Source organism: Lycium ferocissimum, chromosome 3 (genome assembly GCF_029784015.1).
Source record: "Lycium ferocissimum isolate CSIRO_LF1 chromosome 3, AGI_CSIRO_Lferr_CH_V1, whole genome shotgun sequence".
NCBI classification, from domain to species: domain Eukaryota; kingdom Viridiplantae; phylum Streptophyta; class Magnoliopsida; order Solanales; family Solanaceae; genus Lycium; species Lycium ferocissimum.
In genome coordinates, this window is record NC_081344.1 from 61,061,330 (window position 1) to 61,080,542 (window position 19,213).

General features: G+C 35.5%; 1 protein-coding gene across 5 annotated transcripts in view; it reads left to right on the forward strand.

The window, feature by feature from the left end:
- Window positions 1–10,502, forward strand: part of LOC132050331 (helicase protein MOM1-like) — a 33,789-nt gene extending 23,287 nt beyond the window's left edge. For 2 of the 5 annotated variants that reach the window (XM_059441545.1, XM_059441546.1), the window contains exons 14-20: window positions 792–1,716; window positions 1,828–2,003; window positions 4,679–4,783; window positions 5,965–7,845; window positions 8,171–8,818; window positions 8,895–9,120; window positions 9,376–10,502. In XM_059441545.1, the coding sequence (XP_059297528.1) occupies window positions 792–1,716; window positions 1,828–2,003; window positions 4,679–4,783; window positions 5,965–7,845; window positions 8,171–8,818; window positions 8,895–9,120; window positions 9,376–10,247 (4,833 nt within the window). In that variant the 3' untranslated portion in view covers window positions 10,248–10,502. Of the gene's footprint in view, window positions 1–791; window positions 1,717–1,827; window positions 2,004–4,678; window positions 4,784–5,964; window positions 7,846–8,078; window positions 8,819–8,894; window positions 9,121–9,375 lie in introns of those variants that run through there. The other 3 variants (XM_059441548.1, XM_059441547.1, XM_059441549.1) reach the window with 3 other exon arrangements.
- The last annotated feature ends 8,711 nt before the right edge of the window (window positions 10,503–19,213 follow it).

A 19,213-nucleotide genomic window follows, 5' to 3' on the forward strand; every position in this document is an offset into this window, starting at 1 on the left:
AACATGTTGCAAATCATCCTTGAAATTGAGAAGGGTCAAAATTTTCCCTGTACTATCGAAGTTGCTCAATTTTGCCTTCCGTTAGACTTTTGTTCTACTCTTATTCCCGCAGTTTTTAATAAGTCTTGTTTCTACACTTGGCCCCTAACAAAACTCCAACTTTAAACCACTGATAAAAATTGACGGGTGAATTTGGACCTTTTTCTCAAAGAATTTGAACACGTGTAGTTCATCAATTTGACGCTGGACCTCTGTATGTCCGTCAATAAAAGGGCAAGTATGAGAATTAGTTTACAATAAACATTCATATATGCTTGTTTACAGAAAGCATATGATAAGACCAAAACTATAGCGGAGGGAAAAATTGAATAATTTTGGATAGTACAGGGAACATTAGGACATTTTTCCTTCCAATTTTCGTTTCATCAACTGGATGAAAAGATAAAATTCATTTTTGTATTATCCAATTATGATTAATCCAATGACATGGGCAGTCCCATGTGTACCATCGAGCATAGTGGTCGCTTTATTGCATAAGTGGATTTGGTGGTTGTTGTTGTTTTGTGTGTGTGTGTGTTTTGGGTTGGGTTGTGGGGGGGTTGGGGGGGGGGGCGTCTCTACCTCCCACGAACTCAAGTAAAGTGGACCAGTACTTAATATATATGTGTATATACACACACTGATAACATACATTAGGACACCAGCATCCTTATGTCTGGAGTTATTTGGAAGTGTGTTGTCACTTTCTCTTCAATTTCTTCGCCTGATTGTCAGAATGCCCTTGTATGCAGTCTATTGTTGGCAACAAGGCATCGATTGGTGATATTTTGGATGATTTTCTTCGTCAAAGATTTGGTGAAGATTCTTATGAAAGAGTTGAGTCAGGTGTTGTTTCGTCCAAGAAACAAGCTTCGCTTCACATGTTTAACAAGAAGGAAAGTGGGCGCTTTGTTCTTTTACTAGAGAATCGTGTTTGCCTTCCGAGTATCAAACTGTCATCAGTTGATAGTGTTATTATATATGATAGTGAGACAAATCCCGCAAATGACTTGAGACAACTTCAGAAGATATCAATAGATTCAGAGTCTAAATATATCAGAGTTTTCCGGCTGTATTCATGTTTTACTGTAGAAGAAAGAGCCCTTGTCCTTGCTAAACAGGACCTGAATCTTGATAGTAACTTGCATAGCATAAGTCGGAGCCCCAATAACACCCTTATGTGGGGAGCCTCAAATTTGTTCAGTAGATTGGATGAGTACCACTCTGAAGGCACTCCAACCTCAATTTCAAGTAACTCATCAGGGCCATTGCTTTTAAATGACGTTATTAGCGAGTTCTCTGCAATAATTTCTAATAGCTCTGACGACAAGGACATATGTCATTCCATTATTTCAAAAGTTCAAATGAGCATGGGAACTTACAGTGCTAATATCCCGATGCTTGGTGAGAAAAAAATGGAGTTGAAAATTGGAGAAGAACCTCATGTTTTTTGGAAAGCGCTGTTGGAAAGAAGAAATCCACAGTGGAAAAATTTAAGCAGAGCAACAACCCCAAGGAACAGAAAGAGAGTTCAATACTTTGATGAATCCCTGCATCCACCTAATGGAAATGATGAAATAGGAAAGAAACGCAGGAAGGTGGTAACCCATAGTGTGGATGCAATCCCCACTCACCGCTCACCTGGAAGAGGTGAAGTTGCAGCCTCCAAAGGAGGAGGTATCTATTCAATAAGCTATTTTCAATAAATTTCCTGTTAGAGTTTGTTTGTTGTTTCATATGTACAAAAATGTCGAGAAATATCAGCTGCTAATTCTTAGTTGGGTCCAGGTGCTCATGAAAATGATGATATTGGTGGGGAGCATGTTTCTAGGTCTCCGTCTCATCTGTTGCATGAGGCAAAACTTGTTAGGCCTGAAGAAAGACGAATACTCAACGAGCAGAAAAGCCTACACATCCATCTGAAAGCCGAGTTTGCAAAACTGTTTGAAGTGCTAAAACTTTCGGTATTCATTTCCTGCCTGCCCTTTCTCAGAATTTTTATTGTTTTAGTTATAGTTGTCTTTGGAGAGTGTACAGGTGCTTTGATAAATACTTAAGGTAAATTAGGACTCTTCGCTTGTCAAGATTAATCATAATGAGTGGGTTTTGGGAGGGCCATGTTCTGAATCTTTGAATATGTTTGAAAGATAAAGCTCTTCACGTTAGGAAATTATACCTTTTATATTCCTGATGAATAAGTATGATAATTACCTGTCAAAGGTTTAATCTTTTTATGTATGAGTTCCTGGTCTTGTGATTGCCTCTGAATTAACATCTTTTCTTTGATTAAACTCTCTTCAAGTAGATATATAATTCAAAAAAAAAAAAAAGATATATAATTTTGCAGTTTTTGGCACAGCAGTAAGCACCACAACATCCTTTCTGCGGTACTCGTACATCCAAACCTGTCTGAGGTTTGGGAAACCTAGTATGGTTGATAAGACCTCCATCCCTCATGTTACCATTATCAAAAAAAAAAAAAAAAGGCCTCCATCCCTCTGCCTTGGCGAGGGTGAACTGCCTGCCATAAAGCAGTCTGTCCTACATTCACATTGTCAAATGGCATAGAACATGCTTTTTCGGGAATAGGGTAACTAAATTTCATTAAAATGGTCAGAGCCCGCGTACCTTTATACCCCACAAAAATAGAAAACCTACAAAAAGAATGGTTTTCTATGAAAGACACCTAATCTTCTATACAATAAGGAACCTCGTGGTGCACCAAATAGAAATAAGGGATGAGAGACTACTCCTCAACTTTACAAAAGTCATCTCTACCTCCTCAAAAGCTTATCCTATTTCTTTCTCACCAAACAACCCACGTCAGTGCAAGTGGGGCAACATTCCAAGTCCTCCTCCTTCTCCCGCATCTCCAGCTAAACATCAACCCTTTCACAATGCCTGGGCCATCACCCAATAAATTCCACGCCGTGTTAGGATTTCCCACCATAACCTTGAAGCAACCCGACAATGAATCAGGAGGTGGTCTACATTTCCTTGCACATAAAACACCAACAAAACCACTCCTCTTGTTGCTACCCAAGTGAAGAAAGATACATTTCTTGGTACCTCCGGGATGCACACCGAGTTATGTGGCACCTCTCCCTAATCAAAGCTTCTCATAAACAGTCTTGACAGGGAAGATACGATTGTTTCCCCCAACCAAAACACACTCACACACCCCTCCATATGTCATGGCTACCTTGTGGGCACTTTGTTTGTGAAGTAAATCAATCAAGCTTTGGAACTTTGTTACCTCCCGCTCTTGGAAATTCCTCCTAAAGCTCGAGTCCCAACAAATTTCTCCATCTTGTAGCTTTTGAACTCTTCAAACAGCAGATTCCTTTTGGCAAGCTGAATATTTCTAGGAATGATACCTTTCAAGTATTATCCCCACACCACCTATGCTCCCAAAAACTTAACCCTCCTCCCATCCCGTACCCTAAAACACACATTATCACTAAGCTCCTCCCATCCCTTTAAAATGTTCCTCCATAATCAGCATCTATTGGGCATAGTGACGTTTTTAGTTCTCCAACCCTATGACCTCTCTGCAAAAAGCATCTTCCTCAGTCCCAACTCTCCAGAACCATGTCCCTAATAATGCCTTATTGAAAACCTTCAAATCTTTAACGCCTAAGCCACCCCAACTCCTAGGCGTCGTACCTGTTTCCCAGCGCACCAAATGGTATAGAACATGCGTAGCACGAGAAAAGGCATCCTTCATTTGCTTGTTCCGTCTAGCAGCATATACGTGTATGTCCTGGCTGTTAAATAGCTTTTTATACCTTTGGTTTAGTAGCTTTAAGTTAAATAACAGAATCAGGAATACATGAGCTGTATGCATCTTGCAGTTTATTTGGAATTCTACACATGACAGGACAGTGTGCTGCTATAGCTCTTTCTTCTAACACTTGAAGCATCCACGTTTTTGAAGCCATCATTCAAAATTAGCCGGTAAACTAGTTTATCTTCCGATAAAAGGGGTAGAATTGTTTCAACAAAAGTAATCAAGGGCACTAAGTTTGCTATTTGAAACTTTTGTATTGCCGTCTTTGTGATAAAGGACAACTTCTTTTATGTTTGTGTTTTATTACTCAAATTTGTGAATTGTATAGATCTCCAATAGTTTAGCAACATTGAGGTTTTATTTTCCTGTTCTTATATTATCCGAAAAGTTTTGGTGCTAATTTTACGAAGTGTCTTTGATTCTTATTGTTCTATTGAAGGCCTTTCCACCTGGTTCTTTTCTTAGTATATGCTACTGATTTTTAATTGTTTTCTTAAATAATGTGCCATCTTGTTTGTTTTTAGCTACCATCTCATCCTGTAATTTAATTGTTACGACAGTGGTTTACCTGTCCTTATTTTAGTATCTACAATTTTTAATAATAAGAATGAGGTTCTGATCCCCTACCAACTTTCTTGCTGCTAATTGTTTGTATTAACCAGGCTTCAACCCAGAACTACTTGGTGCTCTTTATGTAAATAAATAAAAATGATTTTTCTGGAATGACTGTCATACTTGTGCATTCCTGCTTGCGAGCACTCCCCAATATAATATACCTAAAGAATAGGTTATCCAAGGTGTTATATCCTAGTCTTGACTTGCTGGCCATGTGACCAAAACTTAATGCAGGACGCTGTCAAACATACAGTGGGAAAGTTTCTGGAATATGTCATGGAGAATCATCATGTTAATAGGGAACCTGCAACAATTTTACAGGCTTTCCAGTTATCTCTGGTTAGTATCTTTCTGCCTCCAGCTACCCATCCTATCTGCTTGCATCCTTCTCTAATTATTTTATTTTTGTCATTGGAATCTATCCTTACTATCTTAAAAATTCAGGTGAAAATCTATCAAGTCATAATAATTAGGAATCTGAAAAATGAGGAGGTTTTTCTAAAATTTCATGTAGCTCAAATTCAAAATTCCTATATTTAGGATTAATATAAAGTCCATAAGAAGTTTTATGCCTTCTAGTTTCACTCGGTATTAGAGTTTCTATGATCTTGGTAGAAATGTAAGTAGCTTCTTGGAGGCTGCTCAACCAAAGTTTTCCTTCACTTTTTTAGTTTTACAAATTCTGTATGTATGATGTTTGTTTCAGTGACACCAATCTCATTATGTTTCTTTTGTGTTCTTCATTCCACCCAAATCTGTTCTCGTCAAGAAGAATATAACAGTGAAAATCTCGTCTTCAAAATCCGCACTTTGCGGCTCGTGCTTTATTGCCTCACTTGGACATATCAGTCCAGTTTAGCTGACCTGTCAAATCGGCATTCCACATTTGTCTAGTTATCACTTTACATCAACTAACCTGTCGAGTTAATAGTATATATTATTTGACTATCAAGTAATTTTCCTATTGCCAAATCATCACCCATTCGACACCATGGTTTATCAGATCCGATTAATCTGGTAATATGCATGTTCTCAAATTCAATCATGTCTAGCAAGTAACCCATGGAATTAGTCGAGGTGGCACAAGCTCGTCGGTCACCACGATTATGAAATAGTAGTAGTAATAATAATAATGATAATAATATATTGTTTGGTTGGTGTTTCTGTTTCCTGCATAACTAATATGCAAAGGTTATGTACGAATATATTTTTTGTTTTATTGCGAAAGAAGGTGGAATAATACGAGGATAAGTAATACACGGATTAAAACAACCAAAATGACCAAAATAACCCACCTGTATTAAACAAATTTTTTCTAGAAGTAAACAATACACACAGCTTAATTCCTGCATAACAGAACCTGCATTACTAGTTGGGTAGTTCCTACATTACAATTCCTGCATTATTTCCCTGCACCTTGTCTATACACCTAAGGACCTCTTAGTGTGCTTCTTGCTTCAAGAAAAACATCTTTACCGTCGCTGTGATTTCCTTATTTGACGTTTACTGTGAATTCTCAGTGTTGGGTTGCAGCTTCAATCTTAAAGCAAAAGATTGACAAAGAGGAGACATTCTCGCTAGCAAAGCAGCACTTACAGTTTGGATGCACTGAGGAAGAGACAAACAGTGTCTGTCTGAGGATCCGTTCCTTGAAAAAGTCGTTCCTACAGCAGTTGGATCAAAATGATAATGCTTCAAGTTCTTCCAAGTGTTCTTTATCAGCTGCGAGATCTGTTGCAGAAGAACCATCAACAGGAAGCATGTCACACGCTGTAGAATCTCCCCAGCTGAATGTGCAAAAGGAAATGGAAGAAACATTGCAAGTTAAAAAGTTGTCCAGGGAATGCATTGTGACGCCTAAAGAAGAACTTGTGGATATTGAAAGGGAAAACTTCATTAAGGAGGTCCAGTATAGATGTGAGAGGCGAATGTCAAAACTGGTACAAAAGCAAAAGGAGGAAATTGAAGAGTTCCAGAAAATATGGGAAAAGAAGAAGGAAGAGCTTGAGGAGGATTACAGACTGCATTTTGCTGTTCTTCGGTCTATATATGGTCAGAATGCTGCAACAAAGGATAAACAAAAAACATTAGAAACTGAATTTTCAAGAAAAATGCAAGAGCTCAAATGCCACAAGGATCAGCACCTTAAAGAGCTTGAGGTAGAACACTCTGCTATGAAGAACGAGGAAATACAGAAGGCTGCTTCTTGGTTGGCCAAAGCAAATTCCTTTAGGGGGGGTGTTGGATCTTATCCGATAGATGGCGTAGGGCGCTCTCAGGAAAATGTAAATGTCTCTCACAATTCTCTCAAGATTGTTCGCTCTGTATCCGAACATCGTGTTGAGGAACTGAATGCAGGTAATATTTTGGATAGCATGCGGTCTGATGTACCAGCATCTACTTCTGATGAGGTAGATATTCTTCCTATTGAATCTACAAATGTTTTATCAACTCCAGCTACAGAGGACCTAGCTGGGGTCAAGTCTGTCGATGGAGGATTGGTTGCTATATCCAAGCGGTCGAATGAATTAGGTGATCCAAATGTACCTGCATCTACTTCTGATGAGTCAAATATTCTTCCTATTGAAACTACAAATGTTTCAACAACGCCAGCTATGGAGGAGCAAGTTGAGATTGTGCCCACAGCTGGAGAGTTAGTTGCTAGATCCAATCAGCTAGAGCCTAATGAACGTGGTGATCTAGGTGGTAGTTCAGAGGGAATTGGAGCATTGGATGCTAGATCCAACCAGCCTAATGAAGTAGGTGATCCAGATCTACCAGCATCTACTTCCGATAAGTCAAATGTTGTTCCTGTTGAAACTTCAAATGTTTTAACAATGCCAGCAACCGAGAAGCAAGTTGCTGATGCATTGGTTGCTAAATCCAACCAGCCTAATGAAGTAGGTGATCCAGATGTACCTCCATCTACTTCCAATGTGTCAAATATTCTTCCTGTTGAAACTTCAAATGTTTTAACAACACCGGCAACAGAGGAGCAAGTTGGGATCCCCTCCACGGCTGAAGCATTGGTTGCTAGATCCAAGAAGCCTAATGAAGTGGGTGATTCAGGTGGCAGTTCAGAGGAAATTATTTCTGTGTTTCCTCTGCCTCCTGAAGAACATACTGAAGTTCTATTGGAGGATCCAGCTGGAGAGCATTTGTTGGGGAATGTAGGTATGGGGAATGATCATTCAGAAGTAAATAATGTTATTGAAGAATTGAATACAGAACATGATAGTGTGGAAAATAATTCTCATTTGCAAAATGCTGAACATAACCCGAGAGGTGCAGTTAGATCCACGGATAGAAACCAAATTTCTCCCAAGGAATTGATAGTTGACGTGCCTTCGATAGCAGCAGTTCTTTGTTGTGATGATGGTGGTTCTTTACCTCAAAATCAAGTAAGTGGTCTTTGTCTTCCAAATTTATTTGGTGTTTGTATTGTGTTATTGTAGAACATCTGGATTCAGAATGCACAGGTATATAAACTCTCCTTAGGAAAGTAAAGATGTCTCAAATTGCAAAGACATGCTCTGTTTAGATTGTTTTGAGCTAGTAATTGGTAAGTTACCTCCTAGTTTTATTCAAGCTGCAAAACAGGTAAATTGGACCATTGTTTTCTGGTGACTTGCAGTTCCCGATATATTGTGGAAACATCTAGATTGTTCCATTATTGATGATTTTGCACTTAAACTGGATGAGCTAAATCAGTACGAATGTTTCCAGTCTTCAGGATATAATGAAACACTCACTCATGAGATGCCGCTCCCAGAAAATCAGAGTGGAACACAAGTTGAAGTGGATGCTGGGCAGTATGGAGCCAACAATCCTGAAGCTGTATTAATTAATAGTTCTGAGCAACAGCAGCCAGCTTCTGATGTTTTTTCGCTTGCTGCTAACGAGCCACCGAGCGACGTTACGCATCATACCCATAATGATCAAAGGAACTTTACCCCAGACCTTGGGTCTCCTCGTCATGTTGATGGGGAGACGATGGAACCCTTACAGGCAGGTCGTAATTCGGAAGAGTGTCCATCTGTTGATGTTGAGATGTCACCCCTCAGCTGTGATCGGACTAATTTCTCAGAAGTCGGTAGAGTGGATCCTAGACCCATTTCAGAACAGGTTGCATCTTCCCAGAATATTGGAACTCCAGTTCAAGTGCCAGGTTCCGCTGAGCTTCCTAGTCAAGCAGTTCTGCAACATAACACTAATATTGCCGTTGTTCAAGGACCCAGGAACATACCAGTTCATCCTGACCATCAGATGGCCGCTTGGAATTCAACTCTTCCTGTCAATGCTGATCCTCTGCATAAAGATTGGGAAAGGATACATAAAGAAAGGGAAAAAGGCGCCAAGATTCTTGAGGACATGGTTAGTTCCAATTTCGTTCTTCGTGATTCTTTGCTCCAATTCCTTTATTTCTTAAAGGTCTTCTCTTTTTGAACAGAAATTGCGTCTGAGATCTGATTGCGAGAAGGAGATAGAGGATATGATTGCACAAATCCGTAAGAAATATGATGATAAACTTCAGGAGGCTGAGACAGTATTTCTTCGGAAGAAGAAAGAACTTGATGTGAATCAGAACAAAGTTCTCATGAATAAGCTTTTGGCAGATGCTTTCAGATGCAAGTGCATGAATCTCAAACCTTCGGGGCTTCCAGGCATGCGTCAAGGTATGTAATCAATGTTGGTTATGCATTTCCAAAGAGTGGTTAACCTTTCTTGTCATCATTTTGAACTGACACTTGCGTCCAGATTTGATTTAAAATACAATTTTAATCCCCTTATAGGGGTCTTCCATTACATATATCATGTGATTGAAAGATGGTGCTAGTTTGTGCAACTTTTACTAGGTTATACAAGTCAGGCTGGTAACTTCTCAAGTAAAAATTGTCTTTTCTTGTGTACTGAAGTATTGTTCTTTGTAGTTGTGCCTTCTAGTTATTTGCAGCATCTACATCAGGTATCCCAGCAGCCTAATTTGAGGTCTTCTCCTGTGACTGGTTCGTCTTCAGCTAGCCTGCAAAATTCAGTCCCAGCTTCTTTGAGAGCTTCCCCTGTCACCGGTTTGTCCTCAGCTGGCCAAGCACATGTTAGACAGGAGACTTCTGTCCCCTCTAATCGTTCAGTACATTCTGGTGGGATTTCTCAGCCTACAGTTAGATGTTCACCTGTTACTGGGTTGTCTTTAGCTGGCCAACCAGCACCTACTCAGCAGACAGCTATTGTTAGTCGTTCAGCAGCACAGTCTGCAGGCAGGCCTCCTCTCATCAGTGCAATTACCCCGTCCACTGGTAATCTTAGGGTAGGTGGCGAGATCCGTGCTCCAGCCCCACATCTTCAGCCTTTCAGACCTCCTACATCCATGTCTACTAGCAGCAGCCCCTCAACTCTGTGCACCACTAACATGGCTGCATCATTATCCTCACTTCCCCCACATGTTTCTCTACAAACATCATCCCCATCCCAACCTCCACAACATCAAATACCTACGCCGTTGGTTCCACAGTTAGCTGTAGATCTTTCTAGTTCTCGGAATGCGACTCCGCAGCATGACATTGGCGGATTGCCTGCTGCACGAAACCCGTCTATCTCTGCACAGGAACTGCTTTTTAATGTGGAGAATCAACCTCGTGCAAATAGGCCGAACATTATGCCACCTTTACCAGATGTGGGCTCTGACTTTGATGTATTGGACCTATCTGAATTTCAAACACTCGATGGTGTACAGGGAGGTCCTACCTCTTCAGCCATAGCTACTAATGTAAGTGATGTTGTGTGTGTGTCTGATGATGACTGACCTGTGACAGATGAAGTGTATTTTGTAGTCCGCGGGTCGTGTTTATCATGTGTTTGTAAAAATGAATTATAAAAAAAGAGCAGAAAGGAAAAGAAAGGTAAAAGGAGAAAACTTGACAAGATTAAATAGGCTTGCATGTCCTCTCCCACACCCCCCTTCTTTTCCTCTGGGATTCCATGAATGCAGCTGTACATGGTCCATTCATCTTTCTGTATTATACTAGGACGCAATATCATCTGTTCACGTGTTCCCTTATTTGTTGTGTGTTCTATATCGATGTTTGGTTTATGCATGCAAAGAGGTGTTTGGTTGATGTTTTAAGTTGGACTGGGATAAAATGAGTTTTTGAACTTGAGCTGAAATTGTGTTCGGACATGAACTTCGCGTGAAAACTGAAGATTTTTGTAAACCTGTGTTTCACTTGAAATATACTTCCAAACTATTCACTTTTGAATACTAAAACTCTAATTTGGTTCTAAGTTTCTGGAGCCGCGGTACTATGGTGTATTGGGAAGTCTGTTCTAAAGAATTTATTTGGATTGATTTCCGAGGTTAAGTTACCGAAATCTCAAATAATATGAAAAAGGATTCTGCAATTCATTTAACGTAGACATATTCACGACTTCATTGGGGAATGAGGTAAACTGCACTGCTGTTATAATCCTAGCACTCAAAAGCCATTGCTTTTTTATGCAACTACAATTTGGGTTACTGAAGCGTGTTTGTTTCATTGTTGTTTTGGGCTTCTTTGTCATCTTAGTTGCTTTTATGAGGAAAAATGGGTCCATCCCCGCACTCATTTTTTGGATAAAACAACTAACGAATCACAAGAGGCTAAAAAATGTAAATCGGAACCACATTTGGAGACCCGTTTCAATAAAAAGTGTCACGCTAAATTACTTTTTACTATATGGAGTCTTTCTCTAAAAAAAAAAAAAAAAAAAAAAAAAGAAGGTGGGGAAGTCACACAAATACAACTTTTTAAAATGGCAAATAAAAAGATTACAACTACTTTCTAAAAATTACATAAATACAACTTATTCGAAATTTTAACTTAAAAAAAAGTGCAACCTTTACATTCCTAAGATATTAATAATGCTTAATTTTGGGAGTTCCAACGATTAATGCTACCCACTTTTTAATTGATCTTTCTTTAAAAATCATTCCCCTCAAATATATGAAAATGGCATAAGAGAGAATGTAATTTTTGAAATAAACAAATCAAAAATAACTTCAAATCCCATATTCCATCAACTGTTTTAAGAAGATTTTTTTTCTTTCGTTTCCTCTTTATTCTTTTTTATTATTATTATTTTTACTTGATGATTGATGCAATTATTTTTATTTTTTTGTGACTAAAAGAAATTATTTGAATATATTAATATTAACAAAAGTACATGGAAAGATATGGTTTATGGAAGTATGGCACACATAAAAAAATAATTACTATTTTTTTTTTGGTTAAAATAGTATATTTGGTAAATTAGTGAAAATGCAAAAGTGATTATTTAATTATATATGCATGTTAAGTATACTATGATGCATGTATAAATTATATACATACGATATATTATTTTAAGTATAAATCATATATTACGAGCATATATGGATGATATATGGTATAAGTATACTTCATGCTAAGGATGTAACTAATATACTACTATGCACATATAAATAGCATGGTCTATTAGTGCAAATGCAAAAGTGATATTAATTATATATATGTATGTTAGGTATACTATACTGTATGTATAAACTATATTTATACGATACATTATTCTAACTGTAAATTATATATTAATTGTATATGTTTATATCAAGCATATACCATTAATATATTATTCTTAAAAGGACTATCAAATAAGATGTTTTGTACAAATTGTTATTGGTGGTCATTGTAATATATCATTCTTACATGAAAAACATTATTCATATATGAAACAATACCCCTTTTTTTTGGGTTAAGGATTCTTCATATATCGCCTGACAAAAGACTACGTTTTCTAGATCTAATTGTGGGATAATTTCTAACTTAGTAATGGCTCTTACTATGAATAATAACGATATAATTATTTGATAAGCTTAAATTAAGGAATTTTAATATAATATGAACTCCTTGACTTTGGGAGAGGAAATAGGTTCCTTTTTGGTATATCATGTAAACCTAATTGTTGTACTAAATGTAATAATGAAATTGGTTGTAGATTATGAGCCCGTTTGGATTAGCGGAAAAAAAGTGGCTTTTAAGCATAAGTGCTGAAAGTGTTTAAAGGGTTTTTAGAAGGGTAGTATTGGAATTAATAAAAAATATAAAGGATAAAAGGGTGAAGTTGTTGATCAAACCAAAATGGCTTTTAATCCAAAAAAAAATAAAAAATAAGTTGAGGTTGAGCAACTTCTTGGTTTTGGCTTATTTTAAGCACTTTTTAACTTAATTTAAGCTATTTTCTATTTTTACCAAACACCCAAATAAGTTAAAAATGGCTTATAAGCTGGTCAAACCAGCTTATAAGCCAATCCAAACGGGCTCTATGAAATTTCTAACTCATTTACTAGTATTTATGAAACTTCCAAAAAAAATAATACTAAAAGAAAGAGGAAATAGTGAAAGAAAGAGCGTAACATAAGATGAAACATATAGAGTGATTTTAATTTTAACCGTTATCTTTGCCCACATTGTGCAATTTATCAGCACTTGGTACTCCAGTAGTGGTCTTTCTCCTCTCTTGTGGATCCATAGCTGAATATTTTGGTTACGAGTTTATATCACTAAGGGAAAAATGTAGCTTCTTCCCAACCATACTCTTGTTTTGGTTGCATTTCAATTTTAAAAGTTCGAAACATCCATTCGAAACATCCATTCGAAACATCCATTTTAGTTCTCTTCATTCTTATAAAATCCATAATATCAGTGTTGTTTGCCCCCTACCTCCTGCTTGCTACATATACATAGTACTCCCTATGTATCTTATGTGGCACAATTTGATTGGGTGCGGAGTTAGAAAAAAAAAAAAGACTTTTGAAATGGTGATCTAAACTAAACTTTAGACATTTGTCTAGCTATAAATCATTTCATTAAGAGTAAATAAAAAAAATTATCTTTAGTTGTCGTCCTTACTAAAAATAGACGGTCCAAAATAATTGTCATTTTAGAAAATCAAGATACATTATAGTTAACCACTAGTTTTCACCTTTGTCCTTACTCAATAAATGTGGAGAGATATTAATGTGGTGAAAAAAGAGAGTAGTATTAAATTAAGATCAACCAATAGATAGGATAATATAGTTGAATTACCCTTTTATTCAAAGTTTCTTTAAGGGATGTGCAAAAACATTACATGACAAGTAAAATGGGCCAGAGAAAGTACTCATTTTGGGACAAATAAAAGAACGGTAACTTACATAAATAGAGCTATAGTTTCTAGGCTTCTAACTAACTGTAGCTACTTTTTTCTTAATTACATCTCGTAGCTATGTTATAGCTATTTCGCGTGTATTTAAGTGTATTCAAATACACAGTTTCACGTGTATTCGGATGTTCAAATACACAGTTTCAAAATACAGTCAGCGAAATACATTTGTATATACATCATTCAACAACACATACAGTCAAATACATCTAGTTTGTCCAAAAATACAATCAGCCAAATACATATACCTTATATTTACACTAAGAAAATGATGAATACACTCAGATCTGGAGATACAAGAAATAAAATATACTCAGATCTGAGATACAAGAAGGAGAAGAAGCCATGGATTCTGGCCAGAGATGTAAAAATTCCTCTGAAAATTGAGCAAATACACTCAGATCGACGAATACACTCAAATATTTACACTCAAAAAATGACGAATACACTCAAATACACTTAGATATGAAGATACAAGAAATAAAATACACTTAGATCTGAGATACAAGAAGGAGAAGAAGCTATGAATTCCGGCCAAAGATGTAAAAGTTCCTTTGAAAATTGAGCAAATACACTCAGATCGATGAATACACCCAAATACATCGTCGCCTAGGTCTTCTTCTTCAATGGCGACGTGGTGTGTTTATGTTGTTGTTGACGCGACAGAGTTGATCGTCATTGTTTAGATATTCTTCAAGAAAAACATAGTTGTCTGGGTCTTCTTCTTCAATGGCGGCGTAGTGTTTATGCTACTGTTGACGTGATGGAGTTACCTTGACGTGATGGAGTTACCCGCGATCACCTCCTAGGGTTGTCGTTGTTCGTGGCTTGTTGCGTCGCTGCTTGTCGGCAAATACACCAACTCTGGCGAGGCATTAATGGTGGAAACGGAGAGACAGAGGAGTGAGGGAGAAGACAGGAATGAGGGAGAGGAGAGAGAGAGAGAGAGAGATGAGAATACATTGAATCTGGGAAAGGGTAAATGCAATAGAGCTATGAGCAGTAAATTGAATACACAATATAGCTACGGATTGTTGTAGTTCTTATACGTAAATACCTCCTAGTTATTACATAAAAGAAAGTGTACTACATAGAATGAGACGGAAGGAGTAATTGGCTTTGGTCGTTGTCCCTTTTCTTTTTCTTTTTTCCTCGCATTTCATTCAATGTAAAATAAAATGTTTCTCACATTCAACAAACAATAAATCAAGCAACATAGTTAAGTCTCGCCATTAATATCTTGTCAAAAGAAAAATTCATATACTCCCTCCGTTTCAATTTATATGAACTCATTTGGTAGTACGACATTTAAGAAAGAGGGAAGACTTTTGAAACTTATGGTTCAAAATAAGCCTTGAAAAATTATGTGGTTGTAAATCATTCATAAAGTGAATTTGTTTCCAAATTAGGAAAGATGTCATTCATTTTGGCACGGATTAAAAAGGAAATAGGTTCAAACAAATTGAAACAGAGGGAGTATTAATTTTCCGAGTATAGAACATTTTCGACGGTTCCGAGAAAACAATTATACATTCAACTACTGTAATTTACTTTACATACTGATAGGCGCGGGCGTCTAGCGAAATGAACCAAATGACAACGAGTGTTTTTGTTAAAAACGATTAAGTAAAAAAAAATTGACTTTTGAGTCAAGATATCTTTGAAGGGTCATTGATTTCAGATTATTTTTTTAGATGGCATCAAATTTCTTTTAAACCATGACCATCCAAGTCATTCCTCAAGTCTAGTTATCATTTTGAAATGTAGTCTTAATCCTTTTGATAAGTCTATGAATAAAAGAGGAAAAACAATTCTTTTTCACTACCAAAGTAAGTTCTTCCTTCCCTCTCAAATTATTAAACCAACTTTTAAAACTTTTATTTTTTTTGAAGCTCAATTGGATATTTATTTCTGTTGCTCCGCAAATTATAACAAACTAATTTTTGCTTAGTTAATAATTATCTACTTTAGTTATATACTTATTTATTTTATACTAAGTATATATTTTACTTGTTAATGTCGATGTTCAACTCCTATGTTATTGTCAGACGAAACAAGTTTTAAATATGGCCTTAGCTAATTAACTTAAGTTCGGAAGGGAACAATACTTTCTTTTTTTTTCAGATTTTAAAGATTTCCTAACACATTTCCTTTAGAATATTTTAACTCTTACCTATCACAAGTTTCGTAGACTAGCCGGAGTTATATTTTCAGTGACACATAGGTTCCCTAATATACTTTAAACACTAGTGTACAAGCGCAGTCACCAAAACCATCGAAATACAACTAAAAATGAATGTCATAACTTTTGTTAAAAAAAAAAAAACAATTTAAACTAATCAAACACCTTTTCAAGATTCCGATCACTTTTTAGAGTTTTTCCCAACATTCCTTCATTAAAATAATGGGACAAATATATTTTAGAAATTTTATAGGTTCAATATGGAATAATCCATTAAAATCGGTATATGTAAATTTGAATAAGAGAAACAAAAAATAAGAAATTAATAAAAAGGAGAAAAAAGATAATGTATCTTTTTACTTCTTCATTTAAGACATTTTTCTTAATATGAATGATTATATATCCATTATTGTTGCCTGTTGGGTCAAATTTATAGTTTCTACTCATTTCCTAATTTCTAGTTTCTAATCTAGCTAGTATTTTTTTTTACCCACCCCTCCTTTCCCGGAGCGTCCCGGTTTAGATCTTTTGGTGACTCGAACCCACAACTTTCGGGTTAGAGGTGGAGAGTGCTTATCATCTGAGCAACCCCTCTTGTCTCTAATATAGCTATTGTGTCATGAACAATAATTTTTTCCTGATCTTCTCGATTTTTATAGACTGCCAAGATAAAAGTGTACATTCTTTTCTTCTCTGTTATGTCTAGTCTATCATTTTTTTCACTCATTAATGTAGCACAGATCCAAAAATCTACATGAACTGAAAAGTCATATTCTAGAGTCACATAATGCCATCTTTAACACATATTGATAAACATTAATTACAGGTAAGAAAGCTAGTATTTGGTACAAGAAGGAAACTTAAAAAAAGAAATTGGCAGAAGGGTCTAGGACCCCCCTAACTTGTCGATTTTTATTCAGTGTACACTTAAATTTTACGTTGGCCTAATTAGCCCCCTAAACTTGAAAATATGATAGGCACGACCCCCCTGGACGCTGATGTGGCAAAGAGCGTGGATACACTCTCTTTTAGGCGCGTGGATGGGTGAAAAATCGAAAAATCAGCTTCCAAATGGGGTATTTTTCAACTATTAATTGCCACATAATCAATATAATGATTTTATTTGATCCAATTGTATTTCTTATTGGTTTTTCTTAATATACATTGCATATTTTATCCAAATTGTGTTTTTTTCTTTTTCGATATGATGATTATTTATTTTAGCTATGTATTTTTTTTTCTTTTTTCGGATCCAAATCTAAATAACTTAGTTGAAAGTTTCAAGTTGAAATTCTATTTATTTTATTCAAATAAAAATAAGGTTTAGCAAAAGTAATGAAGTTTAGACGGTGTATTTTTTACAAAAATATTGTGTATTTTTCTTTTCATGCAAGTACTATTTATTTCAACTGTGCATTATTTTTTTCGGGTCAAATTCATAAAATATTTGGTTAATATTTTATTTGATTTCTTTTTTAGATTCAATGATTATTTGTTCTTACTGTGTATTTCTTCTTTTCCTGGCCAAATATATAAAAATAACTTGATTAGAATATCATTATCTTTAGGCAAATAAAAAAATTATAGTCAAAATATTTATATAAAAATAACTTGATTAGAATATCATTATCTTTAGGCAAATAAAAAAATTATATCTTTAGGCAAATAAAAAATTATAGTCAAAATATTTTCAAGTTCTTTTTTTTACAGATTTGGCCCGAAAAGGTGATTCAAATAATTGTTGAACTTAAAAAAGTAAAAAATATATATTTTATCCTTTAAAAAATGCCACATGGACAAAAAAATCCATGTGGCAGCGCGTGTTGACCACCTCCATGGGTTGTCAGCGTCCAGGGGAGTCGTGCCTATCATATTTTCAAGTTTAGGGAGATAATTAGGCCAACGTAAAGTTTAGGTGTACACTGAATAAAAATCGACAAGTTCAGGGGGGACCTAGACCCTTCTGCCAAAGAAATTACAACTCTAAAGAAAGAAAACAATTTTGCTAACTTCTTGTGGGATCTATAATGTCTATGTTCAAGGCATTTTTTTTTTTTTTTTTTTTTTTTTTTTTTTTTTGCAAAGATCATAAAAGCACCCCTATGAATCATTCTCAATAAAATAAACTTTTTTCTCAACTGAACTGCCTATCATAGGCTTGATTTGCTTTTATTTCCCTAGAAAAGTTACAAGCTAACATAAGTCACATTAAAATTTAGAACAAATTATGTATATATTGTACGTAGGAGGAAAACATGCAAAAAAATCCATCTTAAATAGCTTACCTTTCAGATAAAGATTTTCCACCAGAATCTGGATCCTTGTCATTCGTTTATCTTCATCATCCAAAATAATATTTTCTTCAAACTTACCTAGATAAGAAAAAATATAATATTATCGTTAAGGTGATAAAGAAGTCAAACAATAAGGTGGAAGAAGTTGAGAAACATAAAGGATTTTATTAAAAAATATATATATACAAATATGCTTAGAAGAAACTAAAAATTAATAGGCCAGAGTTGGAAAAGCTAAAAGACCAAATACTATCAAAGGTGCAACAAAACTTTTGCAAAAATCGTACGATGGCCAACTCTTGTTGTCTTATTTGGTTTATATATACAAAAAATATACAGGGCAAATGAATATCACATTTAATATATATTAAAATAATAAGAAGTGGAGTGAGAAAATAGTGCAAGAGTAATTAAGGGGATCAAGATAGTGACTGTCGGAATTGGTAGTAACGTAACAGGAGTAATATGTAGTGTAATTACACATTTAGTTCATAAAACAATAGACATTAATCATAGGGAATAATTAAGAGTGCCTAATTTTCTGAAGTTTTTTAAATATAAAATAGCGATAAAATTCAAAAAATTGAGAAAATAGATAAATAGTAATGGTGGCCATAGAGAGGTGTCACCTCACCTTGTCTATGCCTAGCTTTATATTATACTAGTGAATTTGGTCGCGCTTCGCGCGATCATCAAAATAAAATTAAAATATAGCTAAATAATTATTATTAGATTTTTTAATTAAAATCATCAATCAATTTTTTTTTCTCTATTCTTCAATTGTAACATTACTGTTGTTCTAATTATATTTTTCAAATGGGAAAAAACTTAGCTCAACAAATTCGATATCGAATAAATAACCCTCCTTAGATTTGATTATATTCTTATTACCTTGAAGTTTTTGAAATCTCTCTTCTTCTTTTTTTGTTATTTTTCAAGATTATTTACTCTTCTATTCTTATCTTTTTTCCCTACTGCTTTCCATTAATAATTTTATTTATGAATTCTACCATTCTTTGTATTCATCCTAACATTATTTCTAAGCTCCTCTTTACCTACTCTTTTTTCCATTCATTTTTT